This window comes from Nicrophorus vespilloides, unplaced genomic scaffold (assembly GCF_001412225.1).
Source record: "Nicrophorus vespilloides isolate i.1.1-1 unplaced genomic scaffold, Nicve_v1.0, whole genome shotgun sequence".
Classification (NCBI taxonomy): Eukaryota; Metazoa; Arthropoda; class Insecta; order Coleoptera; family Silphidae; genus Nicrophorus; species Nicrophorus vespilloides.
Genome location: NW_017098045.1, coordinates 1 through 17736, shown reverse-complemented (window position 1 = coordinate 17736; position 17736 = coordinate 1). Strand labels below are relative to the sequence as shown.

General features: G+C 41.8%; 1 protein-coding gene across 1 annotated transcript; it reads right to left on the bottom strand.

The window, feature by feature from the left end:
- Window positions 1–1162: 1162 nt before the first annotated feature.
- Window positions 1163–14426, bottom strand: LOC108561575 (monocarboxylate transporter 2-like). The gene is made up of 7 exons (XM_017919571.1): window positions 14131–14426; window positions 11235–11393; window positions 10346–10561; window positions 3201–3534; window positions 2851–3133; window positions 2613–2787; window positions 1163–2553 (listed from the first exon to the last, which is right to left on the bottom strand). Exons 1-7 carry the CDS (start codon window positions 14177–14179, stop codon window positions 1700–1702), a joined length of 2070 nt encoding a protein of 689 aa, XP_017775060.1. The 5' UTR covers window positions 14180–14426; the 3' UTR covers window positions 1163–1699.
- Window positions 14427–17736: the final 3310 nt, after the last annotated feature.

Below are 17736 nucleotides of genomic sequence, written 5' to 3'. Positions count from 1 at the left end.
ACGATTTTTATTCATTTATTTTCTTGCTTCTTCAACGCCTTCTTTCTTCTTTTCATCTTCAATATTATCAATAATAATAACAACAACAGGGTTTTATCTCTTTTCTTCTTCTCCTTCTTCTTCTACCTTCAAAAATATAAATTCATCATATCATATGTATAGTATATATATATGCACAAAAGAATTAACACAATATTAACAACAAAAACAAATCAAACATAATTCCTCTCTTAAATCTCACTCAACATCTCCTCAAATATAATATCTTTTCTTATATAATAGGTTTCATTTGTTTAAATATACATATATATATATATATTGCTTCTTTTTTTCTTTTTTTTCAAATCATCTCAAACAATAATAATAAAACATGCTCACAACTTCGTCGTTATCACTTAGTAATACATATACATATATATATATTTGTTTATTAAGAATTGACATATTTATTAATAATTTTTTTTTCCTCAAAATTTACTTTTTCCAGCTTTGTTCCCAAATATGATGATGTTTACCACCTATCTATCTATTATATCTCTCTATATATATATATTAACTTTCTATCCGAACAATTATATATTTGCCCTAAAATCACTAAACTCTACTATCTACTCAATTTCTCCTCTCCTCTCGACTTCTTCTAAATTTTCTATTATTATTATAAATATAGTGTGTGGGGAGGAAAGGGAAGGGAATTGGGCGCCGGTGCCTCCAGTACGTTTACCTGAGCTTATTATCTACCGGATTTCCATGGAAACCCATTCCATTATTTACCTGCTCATCGTCGTCATCGCAACCACAAGAAAACAACTTCCTGTATCAACAAAACGTAAAAACAACTAATTTTCTTGTTGCGAGTTGTTATGGTGATGAGTTTAAAACAAACGAATAAGAGAAACAGGAGAATGCGGAAGACACCGGAGGTTGGGGCGCACCGCGATTTGTTCGTTTTTATTTTATTTATATATATATATATATTTAGTGTTGTATTAATTAAAGCGTCGTTATTCCGATTTCGTAACCTTAATTAAAAATTGATATCCGTTCGATAATAATTACTTAAAATGTACTAATTATTAATTAAATGTATATATATATATATACCGTTATAGTTATTAATATTATTTGGTGCGTTTCTTTAATTAGTTGTTCGTTTTTTTTCTTTTTTGTGTTTTCATTTCGAGAGAGTTTTGGCAACTCTGGTCCGAGTTATTTTTTCTTTCCTTCTTTTTAATGAATAGTAGTTAATTTAAAACAAAAAAAAAAATGCAGACTCGGCCTGACGATGAACCAGGAAGCGTTGATTATAAATTAATTGGCAGTGAATTAATTATATATGCAATATTCGCTGCGTTGGCACGAATTTGCGGAACTCGATAGTTGAGACAATAAAAGAAATGATCTGGAAAAATAATGAAATTTTGCAAAGTTGGTGAAATTCGCGAACGTAATGCGATGATAATTGAGCGGTACGAGCGCACGATGTGCACGAATTTACTCCAAAGTTGAAGTGTAATTAATTGATTAGTTGAGCGATTTAGGGTGGATGATGATGATGATGATGATGATGAGAGGAAGGGTAGTTTCGCATTCGCAATTTTGGCGTTCAATTCAATCACGAAACTTATTGCGAGAGGATGTGTGGCGTTGGATGATTTGTGACTAGAATGATGGGTTTAATTAATTACGTCGTCCGTTTTCAAACGGACGTTGTGATCTGTTCGATGACCTGAACGTTGCGTACGGCTGGAGGCCTCCGGTGGTGGTGATGGTGGTAGTAGTAGTCGGTGCGCGCGAGACCCTCGGGTACGCTCTTGCTCGGTCTCAGCAGATTCCTGTAGGCCGGATGCTGCTGCTGCTGCTGTTGCTGCTGGTAGTCGTGGATGTAGTAGGTGGTCGGAGGACACTCGATGTTCGCTGCGTAGCTTAGACTCTTCGGCAGGTACTGCTGATGGATGCGGCTGCTATGGTCCGGCCTGTGGTGACGAAACGAAGACGAGGCGTGCCTGTGCAAACCGCCGCCCTTGTCGTAGGACGGTTCGTAGGTGGCGAAGAGACGCTCGTAATGGTGGTTGCCGGCGACGCTCACGGGTCTGTAGTAGTTGTAGGAGATGTGGTCCAGATGATGGGGATGATAGGGAGGAGCGGCCGCTCCCAGCGGGCAGTTGCACTCGTCGAGGAAGCCGCCGGCGGAAAGAGCAGACGGAGACGGAGGCCTCTGTTGCTGCTGCTGCTGCAGCTGTTGGTCCTTCCTGGTGCCGACCAGGAAAAGCAAGCACGCTCCGACTATAGACGCGACGAAGCTAAAGTAGTAGCCGGCCTTGGGATGGGTTTGATTGATGTATCCGGCGATAGGGACGCCGATCAGCACCGGGATCGAACGGGCACCCTGGATGAAGCTCCACGCTTTGGTGTAGTGCCTTGCCCTGATCCTCTCCAGCGTGTACATCTTGATCGAGTAGTTGTATCCGCCCAGGCAGACGCCGTACAGCCACACGAAGAGGACGTAGCCGTGGTAACCTTGGACGGCGCTCAAAGCCAGCAGACTGAGACCTATTGAAAGTAATTATTATTATTATATAGCAATTCTATTCTGGTTGTCTGTGACTTACCGATTCCGACGAGAGCGGCTTGACACAGGTACTGTCTCGAGATGAGGCACTGCCGACTCGGCTTAACGGTAACGAGTCCGAAACCCACGCAGCCCAACGCTGATGCTAAACCGAGGAACGTCTGAAGAAGCACCAGAGCGCTATCCTCCAAACCCTCTCTGTAGCCTTGAAACGACTGAAAAGAAAACGTAAAGATTAATTCGCAAGAAGTAAATTTAATTGATGCATGTTTATTTACCAGATAGAAGATCGGTGCGTAGATGCCAAGCGCGGCCGAGCTGCTCGCTAGGATGAGAACGCGCAATCCGCGACTCTTGAGCGGCGTGAAATCAAACATCGGCGGCTTCTTGACCTTCGCGTGCGTCTTCTTCTCCTTCATCTTCTTTCGTTGGTTCTTTAGGTGGGTGATGGCCCTTCGCTGCGGATGATAGAGATTCGCTGATCGGTAGACGATGGGGAGGAAGAAGGCAAGCGACAGAAGACCGGTAACCGCCTGCAGACCGAGCCTCCAGCCTAATTTCCTTTTCAAATATTTTCCAAAGTTTATTGCGCAGTCCTAACGCACCTTCTTATTGAATAACAACTCACCCGACCGCCTCCTTGTAGAGAACGGAGAAGAGTGCGACGCCGACGCCTGTCCCAGCCTGCGCCACCATCTCGACGAATTCCCGGCGTCTCTTGAAGTAATGTCCCAACATCAGAGAGGAGGTCTCTCGGACGATGCCGGCGCCCGCCCCCAGCACCACTCCGTAGCTGAGCACCGCCTGGTGGAATTGCATCGCGAAAGAGGTGAAGAGACAGGCGAGTGCCAACAGCAGCCCACCGAACACCGACGCCAATCTAGTCGATTTTCTTCTGCAAACTGCTACAACTATCGGCGACGCAGCAAAGGACACGCACAGGCAGAGGGCACCCATCCAAGCTGAAACACAACATATTAATTAGTACATATTAATTAGTGTGACAATTATATGAAATAAACCTAATAATTGTAAATAGAAAAAAAGTATTTATTGATGAATTGGTAATAATAGTGTACAGTATAATTATTATTTGTTATCTGCCGGTCCGCTGATCGTGATGAACGTATCGAGACTGAGCTGACTCAGCTGCTCCTTTTCGATGGCGATCTTGCTCTGCAGATTCTTCTGGTCCTCGACCTTGAGCTGGTGCACCTCCTTCACGGCCTTCTCCCATTCCGATTTGAAGTAGTTCTTGTCGCGCTGCACCTCCTCGTATTTCTCCTCCAGCAGCTTCAGATCGAGCAGAAGTGTTTGGGTCTGCTCACCGGTCAGCGCGTCCTTCCTGATCTCGTCCATCTCCAGCTCCTGCTCGGCCAGCAAATCTCTGAGCACCACGCACTCCCTCTCCAATCGACTGATTTTCTCAATCAGCTCGTGCGTCTCGCACAGCGAATACTTGACGGCGTTCTTGTGTATCTCCATGTACAGATTGAACTCATCCTCTTCGTCTTCGTCACCGCCGCCTCCATCTGATTTGCGTCGCGCCTCCACAGTCCTGTCGATCATCGCGCGGTGCGCACTTTTCTTCAACTGTCGAGATAGCTTCTTGCAGCGAGTGATGTTGTTTCGAAGATCATTCTCCAACTTATTCTTTCGCGAAATCCAATCTTTGTGCAACACTTGCAGTTCGCGACGTCGAAGCGCTTCCATCTCGTTCTTAAATCTGTCGCGCTCCTCCTGCTTCCAACGTTCCAACTGCGCCAAATCGGATACAATTACGCTATCGTCCAGGATCGTGGGCAGCAGCTCGTAGTTGGATTTCGGCGACGAGGCACCGAGATCGGCCACCTCCAGGAACACCGAGACGGAGACGTCGGCCAGTTCTTCTCCCTTGGGCGTCTTCAGCGACAGCATCTGCGTCAGTTCGGGATGCAGCAAGCTGATTAATTTCGCATCGATACCGAAGTCTTGAGACAATCTCGTTTTCTTTGAATCCACCAAGTGGATGCGCGGCGAGTGCGTGCACAGCATTCGCTTGACGCGCGTTTTGGTCGAGATGAATATGAGCTTGCAGACGACCCTCTCCAGCTGCACTCGACGGTTGATCTGCCTCTCCAAATCGGCCTTGACGCTAAGCATTGCGTTGCATTTCGGATGTTGAAAGTTGAAGTAGCATTGCGTGGATTTGGCGGGCGGCGGTCTGCGCCACGTGAAGTTCTCCACGATCAGATCCAGACAAAACTGCTGGAAAACATCGAGGCAACTGTCGTCGGTTCTGGGTTGCAGCTGAGGCGAAGAAGTGCTTTGCAGGATAGCCGTCTCCGGGACGGCGTTTGTCGTCGTCGACTCTTTATTGATTATTGCAGGTTTGACGCGATCCACGCTGTTGCTTTGCGGTCGCGTCTTCGTTTCAATCAAAAGCTCACCGCACTGCGGCGATGGCGAGTAGCGGACTTTCGGGGAGAGCAACTCCTTGTCGCCTTGTCCGACTTCGCGTAGTCTCTCCACCTGAGCTTTAACGCCCAATGTCGGGGTGCGACGGCGAGGCTGCTGAGTTTCTTCCACTGGTGAACAGGCACCGTCGAATTCGCAATTCTCCTCGAACTCCATCCTCGTCCACTCCGGCTCGTGCTGCTTCATCTCCCAGTCGAAGCGGGTGAAATCGACCTGCGTCCTCCCCAGACTCGACTGATCATTCAAAAAGGTCACTTCGACGGTGGGAAATTGCTGAAAGTACGCGGAAAGCACCTGCATGTTGCTCAACAGGTTAACCACTACAGTCTCGTTGACGTTCACGTTCTCGTGTAGATCTCTGGAGAACGTGCGCGTCTTCACCGGCGTTCCGAACACGTCGAACGACAGATGGTACTTTTTCGGCGATTGACTGAAGACCAAACTCTCCGGCAGCAGCGTGTCCAGATTCGAGGCCATCCTCGACGTTATCTTCAGCTGAAACCTGTCCAGTTTCTCATCGTCTCTCCCCACCTGCAGGAATCCATTTTTCCCGTACCTTATAGGTATTCGCACCTTATGGTCGACGATCTTGACATTACCTTCGTCTTCGACGTCATCATCATCGTCATGATTGCAATCGTTGACGTTCTGCTCGTCGGGCGGGCTGAGCGTTTGCGGAGGAATGGCCGGCGGTAAATCGCCGATGCCGCTGGTCGTCAGATAGTCTCTGATGGTGAGGGAGACGTGCAGCTCCGGCGTACCTCTCTTGAACTCGCTAGGCACGTTGATCAGACGGTTCCACGTGAACGGCACCTCCAAGCAGGTCCGACTCGAGGCGAGGATGTGAGCGCTCCGCAAGCACAGCAGCACGAACCCCACGAATCTCTTCTCCGTGGTGAAGCACTCGATGCGGACGCGCGCATACGCTCCTCTCGCCCTCCGCAATAACTTCTTCTCCGTCTCCCACACCATCTCCGTGTTGAAGATGATGTTCGGATGGGCCTCCACCACGTCCGATTCCATGACGCGGCCATTGAAGTTGGCCGTGACGTACATGGGGTTCTTCACCGAGTCGAAGCCGCGTCCTTCCTCCACGCTCAGCACGATGTTCACGAATTTTCCCTTCAGCTCATTCATCTTTGCATCATCATCAACAACGACAACAACAACACAAAATAAACAAACAACAATACAAGATGCAAAACGAAAATGAAATAAAACGCGAACAAAATAAAAATATTCCAACCGTCAAAAAAATGACAGCAAAAGATCAACGTCAAAGTTGACGTTTGTTTGTTTGTTTACTGACCATAGTAACAAAAACCGAAATGAAATTCCAGTTTTCTTTATTTTTTTCGAATACTTAGTTGAAAATAAGACTTTGATCATAACATGCAGAAGTTTTTTTTTAATTCGTAAAAAGAATGCGCTCAAGTGTACGAAACTCGCTCAAAGTCATATAATTTATGATTCGCATAAATCGGACGATTAATCAACTGCACAAGACAGACATACATTTCCGAGTGGAGTGGAGTTATTTCGAACGTACGCTTTTCACTTATTATCTAAACGGAATTCAACTGCTTATTTAGATTGGACGGGAGGCAGAAGTAGATTAACCGATGGATTGATTTAATTTGTTTTACTTTTTACGATATTTTCGTCAAGTCATTAGGACGAGACCAAGACTTGATGATGATGGTAGAACTACGGTCCGAAAGGAAGAGATAAAATTCAAATTAATCGGGCGCAATCACATAAATAAGATGGTTCGAGTTCTCGAGGAAGGAATGAAGGAACGACCAAAAAAAAAACAGGTGCCACGATTAGATTACACACATTCATATGCATACTTATTTATTTATATATATATATAGGTATTTTTATTAACCGATTTGGAAAGTGTAATTAAAACTGTAAAATGAGACGATTACTAAGCATCATCATCATCGAGCGAGATATGGTCATAGTCGCTAGGCGCCCGTTGCCAAGGCGAAGAAGAGAAAGAGAAAGCCTACACACACACACAAACCATGGCAAGCGTCGTAGGAAGATATATAGATAGGTTGTAGGTAGGTAGGTAGGTAGGTATGTGGCATAGAGACAGACATCCTTTTTCTGGTATCCGCATTTAATGGGCGGAGATTGCTCGGTCGATGCCGCGCCCCGAACTATTCAATATATATAAATAATGTCTAATTAAATCGGTCCGCGCTTCGGGCCGAAAAAAAAAATACATACCGAAAATAGAAACAGGATAAGCTACTCTACTCCGCTCTCCACTACAAGGAACATTAATTATTTACATTCCAAAAAAATATAACCTTAATCATTATAAAAAAAAAGGAAATCCATTTGCAATTATTATCGTGATCGCAAGCAGCAGCGTCTTCCAACCTGACAGTTTACGTCAAGTACTGAATGCAGAGCGTCTTTCACCTTGACAGCTTACGTCAAATACTCAATGCAGCTTGTCAAAACAATGAATGGCCGATGGCGACGCGGTTGTCAACGTGGGTGCAATTATTTTTAATTAACGAGTTTGTTTGTCGCTTTCTTATGTGTGTGTGCGTGTGTGTGTTTCACATAAATAATACGCATTTCTGGGTCAATTAATTTGGCCTTTTCGAAGCCCATTCATCCGTCCACGAAAAGAAAAAAAAGCATAAAAAAAATGTTTATGTATCCAATGACAACGAATCTGCAAAGTGGTTGTGACGGCTTCCCCCCCGGATGAAGACATTCAAATATCACTTTAAACTTAACGATCGGTCGTTAAAGTCTCACTCCCGTCCCGTCGATGAAATAACGATAAAAATTCACGTTAAAAGCGAGATTCACAAATGCAATCGAAGAATTCCTCTATCGTCGTGATCTGCCAAAATGAAAAGAGATTTTTTATGAAAATAAATCCAAATAGATCGATGTCCAAACAATTTCCTTCCAAATAACATATCATTTGTATAATAAAAACGCAGCACATGTAACGATTATGATCGTATTCGTGAAGATAATGTAATAGAAATATATTTATGATTCAATTGAAATTGAGATGCTCACTTAAAAAAACCCATATACTTTCGATTCAGATGAAAATCTAACAACATTTAAGCGTCGCGTTCGAAATATCAAACGAATTGTAAGACAATTTTCGTATAAAAATAAGATTTCTCGTGAATGAGTAAAATATTATGCATTTCTTTTTTAATTTATTTCATACTGGAAGTCGTACAATTAATTAGCAATTACGTGAGATTACGAAAGAAAAGCACAAAAAAAACAAAGAAATGAAAACAATAAAATCGCCATGACAAACAACAAAGTAAATATTGACGCCATCGTCTTGGAAACATGTCTCATCTAAAAAGTGAATATGATAACAGTTGAGAGTCAAAGATTAAATGCAAAAATCATCTTATCAGTGATAAAAAGAATACAAGAATTTTTTATGACTTCACTGGTTCGAAATTGGAAATCCAGTATTAAAGCAAGCAAGCGTTGCATTTAATACCTTCTATATATGAAAATACAACAAAAAAACAACAAATTTACTTTAGAATGTGGAAATAGTAAATTGAATTATTGTTAGTAAATATAGTGGAAACAAATTAACGTGCATCTAGAATTAGTTTAGATGATAAAAAAACGCAATCTTAGATTTCTGTAACCATAGCAATCGTATGACATGCAAAAGACATCATCAAATCAGATTAGTACAAAAGAGTACACGAAGAAATTAAAAAAGCACGCGTATCCTTCAATTATCGATGATAAAATAAATAATAAAGATAGATATGTTGCCACTAAAAGAACGTATCATCATCATTGAAAATGTAAATTATGAAGGAAAGAAAGAATCAAATCCGTGTAGAATAATTTGTCTTTAGCGTATAAACGTTTTGTGAGTCTCGTTTTTTTTTTTTGTAAGCAAGAGCAAATCAAAAGCGGAGCAAACCAGCGTCAATTAGCACAATAAGAGTACAATTGGTAAATGTGTAGGGAGTTTTCAATCCGATGCAAATTGCAAAGAAGGAAATAATCATAGATTTTTCTTTTTTAATTTGTTATTGGTAAAGTGGTGAAACACTGCACTCTTCCATATGATGTTAATAAAATATTATTATTCAATTTGTTTTTATGCAGATGACCGTAAAAAGAAACAATGCCAACAAAAAACAAAACAAAACAAAAATGAACCAATTCAGTATAAATGAAAGTGTCGATTCTGACAATTAACGTCTTGTTTAACAGTTGATTTAGTTTAACAGTTAAGACATTCAAGATGCAGAGGTGACAATGAACGGAATTGATGACAACTGTAAGAAAGAAATCCATGGAATAATGCAAAAAAAAAATCCATATAGAAATGAAATTATTTACAGTTGTCTGTTCTGGAAGTCAAGAAAACATGATTGAACATTAAACGGTCGTGCGGAAATCATTTTAATCCACAACATAAGAAATGTTTTAGTCAAAATACGTGTTTACGTGACTAAAAACAAGATAATCTGGAGATTTGATATGACGTGAGTCATGTTTAAAAGTGGATAGAAAAGTATAAAAGGAAATAGATAATTAGAATTGTAATAAGTTAATCATATTTGTTTTTTTTTTATAATTCTTTGGACAAAGAGCGTAAATTTGAAATGACCGTAGGTGATGAATGCATCAAAGGCGTAAATCGTGTAGGTAATATCCGCTAATGCAGTGCGCTAGGAAATTTCATTAAATCCGGGCGACAGATAGATGATCTACCTGCAACGTGTAATGCTTCGAAGCGGGCGGTGGGCTTTGCGTGTTAAAACCATTGTAGTAATCCGAAAGCGACGAAACGGCAGGAGAATGCCGGAACGTCCTGTCCTCCCCCGGTCTGTACGTGGGGGAGAACATCAAAGCGAACGATGCCTGCAGTAATTCGGACGATATGTCGCGCATCTACGGTGGCGAAATTAAAAAAAAAAGAAAAAAAAGTGAATCGCACAAAAAAAAAATAGAGTGCTCTGCTCGAGCGCCTCTTCTTCCCCAGCGGAAATCAGAGGTCTTTCATTTGCGACGGCAAATTCGATTATACAACCGAATTACACCCGTTTTTTTGTTGCTGTTGTCGGTCGGCGTCGGTCGAAACAAAACGTAAATGGAATTAATTCGGACGATAATTAAATTTGAAAAGCGAAAATCGAATCAGGAAATCGCATCCGCAGCGCCATCTGTCCCAACCGGAAATGAATGAGAAACAAATAAAAGTGTAGCCGCAGGTCGTGGATTTTAATGAAGCTTTATAATTGGGGCCCCAATTTATGTTTTCGATGGGCATACCTGTTGCCATCACGTAGAAATCGTGGTGGATGGAGACGCCGTCGAGGGAAGTGGACGTCGCGGCCGCAGGCGAAGAATCTTGCTGCTGTTGCTGCTGCTGCCTCTTGACCAGGAACTTGATGGTGTAGATGTAGAGGAGTCCGAAGGCCAACTGCAGCCCGGAAGTCAACAGGTGCGCCAGGAATGCGGCCCCGCACACCAACCAACCCCATCCGCCTGACGCCACACCAACAAACAAACAAACAATAGAAATAAACAAACAAAAAAACAAAAAAAAAAGGACGCGCACTCGCGACAATTCTGCCAACGACGCAATTCAACAATCACTAACAATTGCGTGCGGAAAACGCGAGCGAAAGGTGCGATATTGTTGGCGGAATTGAATTTCCGAAATCGTTACCAACCTGCGCGCTCGAAAAGAACAAAACGAATATTGTTTCAATTTCCAATTAGTTCGAATCGACCGTTAGATCGATGAAGCGAAGTTAATTAAAAGATGTTAACATGTGCGCTTGTATCTGGAGACGGACGCGTTTTCAATTTTCGCAGAGAATGATGATAATTGTCGCAATCGGTCGGAAGCGTTCCGTCGGAATGGCGGAACTTCCGGTTCCGGAAGTCAGAAGTTTCCGCGCGCGCCCGTAACGAGAGCGCAGATAAGCGTCGTCGTCGCTGTATTGTCGAAACTTTCGTCGACAATTACGACCAAGACGTAACGTTTATCTCTGGCTTTGTTGCCTCGCAAAGAAATTTATTTATCTCCGGCCGTTTTCGCTTCGCTCTCCTCCATTTGCACAAAAGTTGGTACGACATCAACAAAATTTTATAAAAACAAAATAGTAAACAATTGGTAACCGTTGATATACGTTAGTTGTTTGTTGTTGTTTACCTTCGGGGTAGTAGTGCTGCTTGATGGTGGCCGTGTCGACGTCGCGACGCCTGAGCGCCGGGACGTTTCGGTGCAGCGAGTGCAGCTCCCTGTCGCAAAGCACTGGAAACGAGTCCTCATCCTCGTGCGGTCGCAGGATAGGAGTGTTCCTGCTGTCCACTGCAAAAATATTGTTGTTGTTATTGATTATTATTATTATCAATCGATGACAGTTGACGTTTCTTATTCAGGTAGGGCCAACACACCAAATTTAAAATAAACAAAATAAAATAAGCACAACGCGAGAGGTCGCGCAAAACCCGGATCCTCCACCAGAACATCAATATTGCATCTCATATGGTCGACGAGCGAACATAGAGAAACTGGCGCTTTTAATATTGCAACGAAATCTGCACATCAAATAGAATTTGTCTTGGAAATAATAATAATAATAATCGTGATGTTCTTAGCAAAGTAAACGAGTCTGCTTGAAATCAAGAAACGGTTAATGCAAAATCCATTGGAAATTACTTAAGCAGAAGTTGATGGTAAAACAGCAAATCCGATGTTAAGACTTTTTACATGATTTTATTTGTTGTTGTTGTTGTTGGTAATCACATATATTCTAATCAGAATGACAGTACTTAGAATGTCATATTTGACAGTAAACAAAAGTTGTTAGTGTTGCCGTGTCAACGGGTAATTTCAACGCAGCATGATTGTGAATGTAGCAATGGAACGTCTCTTACTGTTCGTTACGTATGTGATTATTAACAATATTTACGATGATTTTCAATAACTTTTAAACACCAAATCAGTAATCTAATTAATTGTGTCCGTTTTATTTTATATAAATAATTATGTTATTATCTTGTGTCGGCGCCAGCAACGGTAATTCTGAAGAAGAATTGCAATAATTTTGAGAATAGTTACGAAATGAACGGATCGAAACACCGTCGTAAATAAAAGAAGTCCCAAGTGAAAAATTCTCGTTTGGATCATCGAATTTTTACGTCCACGCACAAATCGAATTACTACGGTCCACTCGAATAGATTGCGATTTTTATCGTCGCATAAACCTCGCGATTAGAATCGAATCGCAAGATCACGACCCAAGCCCCCCCATCCTCTCCGAAAAGGGAATTGATGGTCGGTGGGGGCGATGCAATAAGGAGATGTGAATGGAACAGATGTATGTAGGTGGAGGAGGAAAGAAAGAGATGAAAGATAAGTAATGATGCTGAGGAGAGGGCTAATTAAATATTTGAGCAAGACGATGACCGAAAAATCACCGGACGAGGAGCGGCGGCGGCGGCGGCGCGCACGCATTTAAAATTAGAAATTGTTTATTTATTGCGTCTCTCTCTCTGTCTCAGTCGACCATTCTCATTCGCAAGAAAATTTATTGCCCGCACGCCGTCGTCCCATTCCCCAGTCCCGAAGACTTTATAAATATTCATTTCTTCGGCTGCCCCACCTCCTCGTAACTCATTCTCATCTTCCTCCAACCAAACTCAACCTCATCCATATGTTAACATCAACATTTCGAAGCAAAACTATCGTCACCTTTTTTACAGTGACAGGAAGATACGAGTGTGTGTGAGAGAGAAAGTGACATTCGATAACTGTCATTCCATCTGACAATTGAAATGTCAATTCATCGGATAATTAGCATTCATATGATAATGGGCACACGGCGAGACAAAATTATACCAAACAAGGTGTAGTGGATGCGCAACGAGTACGTGCGAAAGAAAACGGTAATAGGAAAGCAGTAATTTGCACACCGACCGACATAGACCGACTGACCATCCTCTAACCTCCGATCAATCAATGAAGGATGACAGGTGTCAAATGCGAATTGAGATATTTGCGCGAAACGCACAATAATTAGGAGCTGTTCCATCGAAGGCGAAGCATAAAATGAGATCAGGCGATACGAAAGTATAGCAACGAACGTTCGAAGTTATTACAATTAACAAAGTAATTATTTTAACATTTTCTTATTTTGTTTAAATGGATATAATTTTTCGATATTTGAAAAAATCACATCTGTGATGACAGAAAAAATTGAAAATGTATCGTTTCAATCAATTGTCGAGGACAAACCTTTTCTTTTTTTTATTTATTTTTTGTTGTGTTGTAGAATATAAAAATTGGCAACATAAAGTCGAAAGAAAATTCAATATTTCAGGACCTTAAAACTGAAAATTATAATACCAGTCGTGTTGAATAGTTGAAAGAGTTCAGATTTGAATATATCAGATATCAGAGATTTTCTTTGTTGTCCTGAAAATGATTTTTCTTTTCTTTTCTTCGTGTAATTTAGTGAATCGTAAGAATTTTATTTATAGAATTTTTGCGAACGTGCACTTTGCTTGGGTAAATACGAAGAGAAGATTCCTAAAATAATATGTACGTGTATGTGTATTTAACGTTTTTCTGCAAACAAAATGCTAGAGAGCTTTGGATATGTGTGTATGTAGGAAGAGTAGCATCAGCATGGGAAACGCAGCAAGCCGTGTTCCAAATCCACCGCCCGCTCGCCACCCCCCCTCACTTGTCAAAGTACAAAACAAACGAAACGCATCTGGGCGCTGATAATCTCCCCTATGGTAGGAGGAGGAGAAGAAGAAGAAGCAAACAGCAAGCAGGAAGGAGAAGACACGTCGCAAAAAGCAATTAATAAATCACGGTTGGCCGGATGCGCAAAAAGCGTTACCAAACCCCGAATTACCCGTCGCACACCTGTACTCTCTGGGGGAGAGAGAGGGTGGGAAAGAGAGGATTTAGTACCCTCACCTTATCGGGGGAGGCGAGGATGTCAGTTTCTTCGCATGCATGCACGCACACCTGAGAACAATTCGTTACAATGGTTACCAAAATGATGAGCGATGAGAATGTCGAACGTACCTACAATTGTTTCGGTCGACCGGTGTACCGCGAGGTTCGGCGCTCGGTCCCATCGACGACCTTCTTGAGAGAGAGAGAGAGAAGCTTTGGGGGGATGGGTTACGTGCAAGCAAGCGAACAAGCAGACCAAGACTTATGGTGACTGGATGGAGTAGTCGTAGTGGTAATCGCCTATGTTGGATCACTCAATTAACGGAAACGAGGCTAAGGGTGAATCGTCGCCGGGACAACTACGGCTCCCAAAACAGTGTCACAGGTCGCGGGGCGCACGAGCATCCCCCCATACGCCACGAAACGACATTCACCTCACTCTCTCTCTCTCTCTCTTTCATTTCGTTCCCTCCACCCGCTGAGAGCGAGCGTCGAGGATGGTGGATTATCGATTTATTATTTTGTGCTTGCCCCGCGCAGCCAGAGTCCAGGTGTGGGTGTTTTCAACCATCCGGCCACCCACGCAACTGCCGACCACCATCCCACCCCCGCATCTCGATCGCGATGGGAGAGGGTTGGTAGGCATGAATGATTAGATTATACAACCGGTGGTGGCAGATTACACACAACCACCGCCGCCGCTGCCTCTGATCTCTCTCTTTCTCTCTCTCTCTCTCTCCTGGATACACACACCACTAATAAACGTCAAATGCTAATTCCGCCACTATCTCTCTCTCTACCATAGCAACGACAATAATATCTGATGAACATAGGTTCCGGCCCATCCGCAAAAGCAATTAACTGATTACAAGCACAGCCACCACCAGTTTCGATTATTCCCCATTCTTCGCGGCGCATCGTCGACATTCATTCGTCTACATCAACGAACTTGTCGATTAATCAATTTGCAAATATAGAAATGATTCTCGAAACATCAGAGCTCAAGCAGAAGAGTCGTTTATGATGAATAAATTCATCCTTTGCAGTGCGAAAGGATTGAACAAAACAATGCAACGTCAACAGAAAAAAAGACAGTTTTTCCTCAAAGAAACTAATACAGCGTCATTCAACAGATGACAGGCAATTATACAGGTATATCGTCAGATTGTGATTGTGCTTGACAAAACTTTTCATCGCAAAGTTCAAAACAATAACAAGTTTGTCAGAAGAATATGTTTACTTATCCAAAAAAAAAAAAAAAGTAAGAGTAAAGATGTGTAAATCGGTGTACAACAGATTCAAGGATTTCACTTGAAAATATGCGAATCCAGTCCGAAGAAATCAAATTCAAAGTGATCGAAAAAACGAATTGTGAATGACATACGTCATATGACAAGACAAATATGTCATATGTCAAATATGTCAATTTTCTTTGTTTTGAGTATTACATTCACAACAGTCATAAGAATTAGAGGATGAAATTTAAATTAAGCGACAATAAATTTGTTTTTTTATATAAAAAAAAAGAAAATGTGTAAAACCAAAACAATGAATTAGGGGAAAATGTCCCAAATTGGTTAGAAATTTGAAATTCGATCAGAATTATCGAAATTTGAATATGGAAATGCATCAAGGAATATAATTACAAAAATCAATTGAATAGCAGAAAATAGCGTAAGAGAAACGTCAATCCTCAACGAATGTCAAAGGTTATTTGACAGTTATTGAATGGAAGTAACCAAAAATATTGACAAAACGATGAATCACTTTCAGAAAAAAGGACAATGACAGATGAAAGTCAATGAAAGAGGAAAATGGATGTAGCGTAATTAGTCGAACTGTGGAACATGTAAAACGTATGATCATTGTTTGTCAAATTTAATTGTTCAGAGTTTTTTTTTTTTTTTGAAGTGTTCTGAAGAAATCGTTGGAGGATTTCGGTATAATAGATAACGGTAGCAGGAATTGATGCGTGAAAGATTAATGTGCGTCGGTTAGTAGTTCCTCTCCTCTCTCTACTCGCCTTCTTTTTTTTTTTTCATTATTATTTTCAGAACCGAAAGCACCGCCAATTGGATGGAGAAGAGGATCTTCCTTGTTTGGACGGAGGAGAGCGAGAGTCGTTACGGAGATTTTTTTATTGCCCACTTCTTCTACGACCCCCGGAAGGAGAGGGGGTGGGGTAAGGGTTCGGAGAATTGCGGAGGGAAATGCGGTAAAAGCTCCGGCAAAGAGAGAAGAAAAAAGAACCAACGATCTCCGCTTTCCATCATCAAGTAGGGAAATAAATGAGAAGAGAAAAGCGTACACACACATCACATGAAATCGTATAGAAAATGTACGAGGAGAAGTGAGAATACAAAAAAAAAAGAAGAGACGCATAAGAATATATGTATGTATGCAGAGACAAGAGCATTTAATAATTCATATTTAAATGGTGGAAATGGCGTGAGATGGGGCGGCGGGTGAATAAGTAGGCAAGAACAATACATTGGTAATTAGGGGTGGGGGTGGAAGATCTTCGGAAAGTATTCATTTCGTCGTCGTCGTCGGAACGGCCGAAATAAATAAAACGTAATTAGATTTCTGTCGGTGAAGAGTGAGGGAGAGAGAAGCAATTAGCCCCGACGAACTGTAAATTGAAAACTATTGTCTCTCCGCGCACGCTGTGTGACGGCGGTGGTGGTGGCGGTGGGGTCGAAGGGCGACGCGCAACAGTGGGTGGCGTCGGTGCGTGGGTGGTTGCGGATCTCTCCAACCCTTCCACCACCACCCCAACAACAACAACATCAACTGCAGCGCCCCCTAAACCCACTCACTCTCCCCCAATCCTCCGCGCATATAATAAAGCCGTATTGTCCGTGGACCACCGGAAGTTCACCGGCCGCAATTTCCGGCTTTAAACTTCCAAAACCCTCGCATACGTACGTACGTGCACCGAAACAACACGTGCATGTATAATTGAATGCATACATTTAACAACAACAACAACAACAACAACAAAATAATGAAGAAAATTGTGAAATGTATTTCATACCCGGCGCATCCACCGCAACTCGCTCGCACACTTTTACCATTTACAATCCGACTAATTGATTTCTCCATAAATAACGAAGGCGTGTCATCCGGAAAACAATAGAAATAAAACAAATGCCAACGTTGTTTAACGTTCATCGATAACAGAACAATGTAATAAACGCATTTGTTTTTAATAAACGCAGCAAGCAAGAGAAGGGCATTTTTTTTGAAAATTTCCAAGTCGTAATTGAAGTTAATCTATAAAAATTTAATTTTACAGTTAAATAAATAATATTGAGAGTGGATTATTTCGAAACGAAAACGCAAAAGTTGATTACTCTATAAATAAAGAAAAGAACGATAGTAACTGCAGTAGGCGTGCCATCTGGGGAAAACAATAGAAATAAAACAAATGCCAACGTTGTTTAACGTTCATCGATAACAGATCAATGTAATAAACGCATTTGTTTTTAATAAACGCAGCAAGCAAGAGAAGAGCAAATTTTTGAAAATCTCCAAGTCGTAATTGAAGTTAATCTATAAAAATTTCATTTTACAGTTAAATAAATAATATTGAGAGTGGATTATTTCGAAACGAAAACGCAAAAGTTGATTTCTCCATAAATAAAGAAAAGAACGATAGTAACTGCAGTAGGCGTGTCATCCGGGAAAACAATAGAAATAAAACAAATGCCAACGTTGTTTAACGTTCATCGATAAC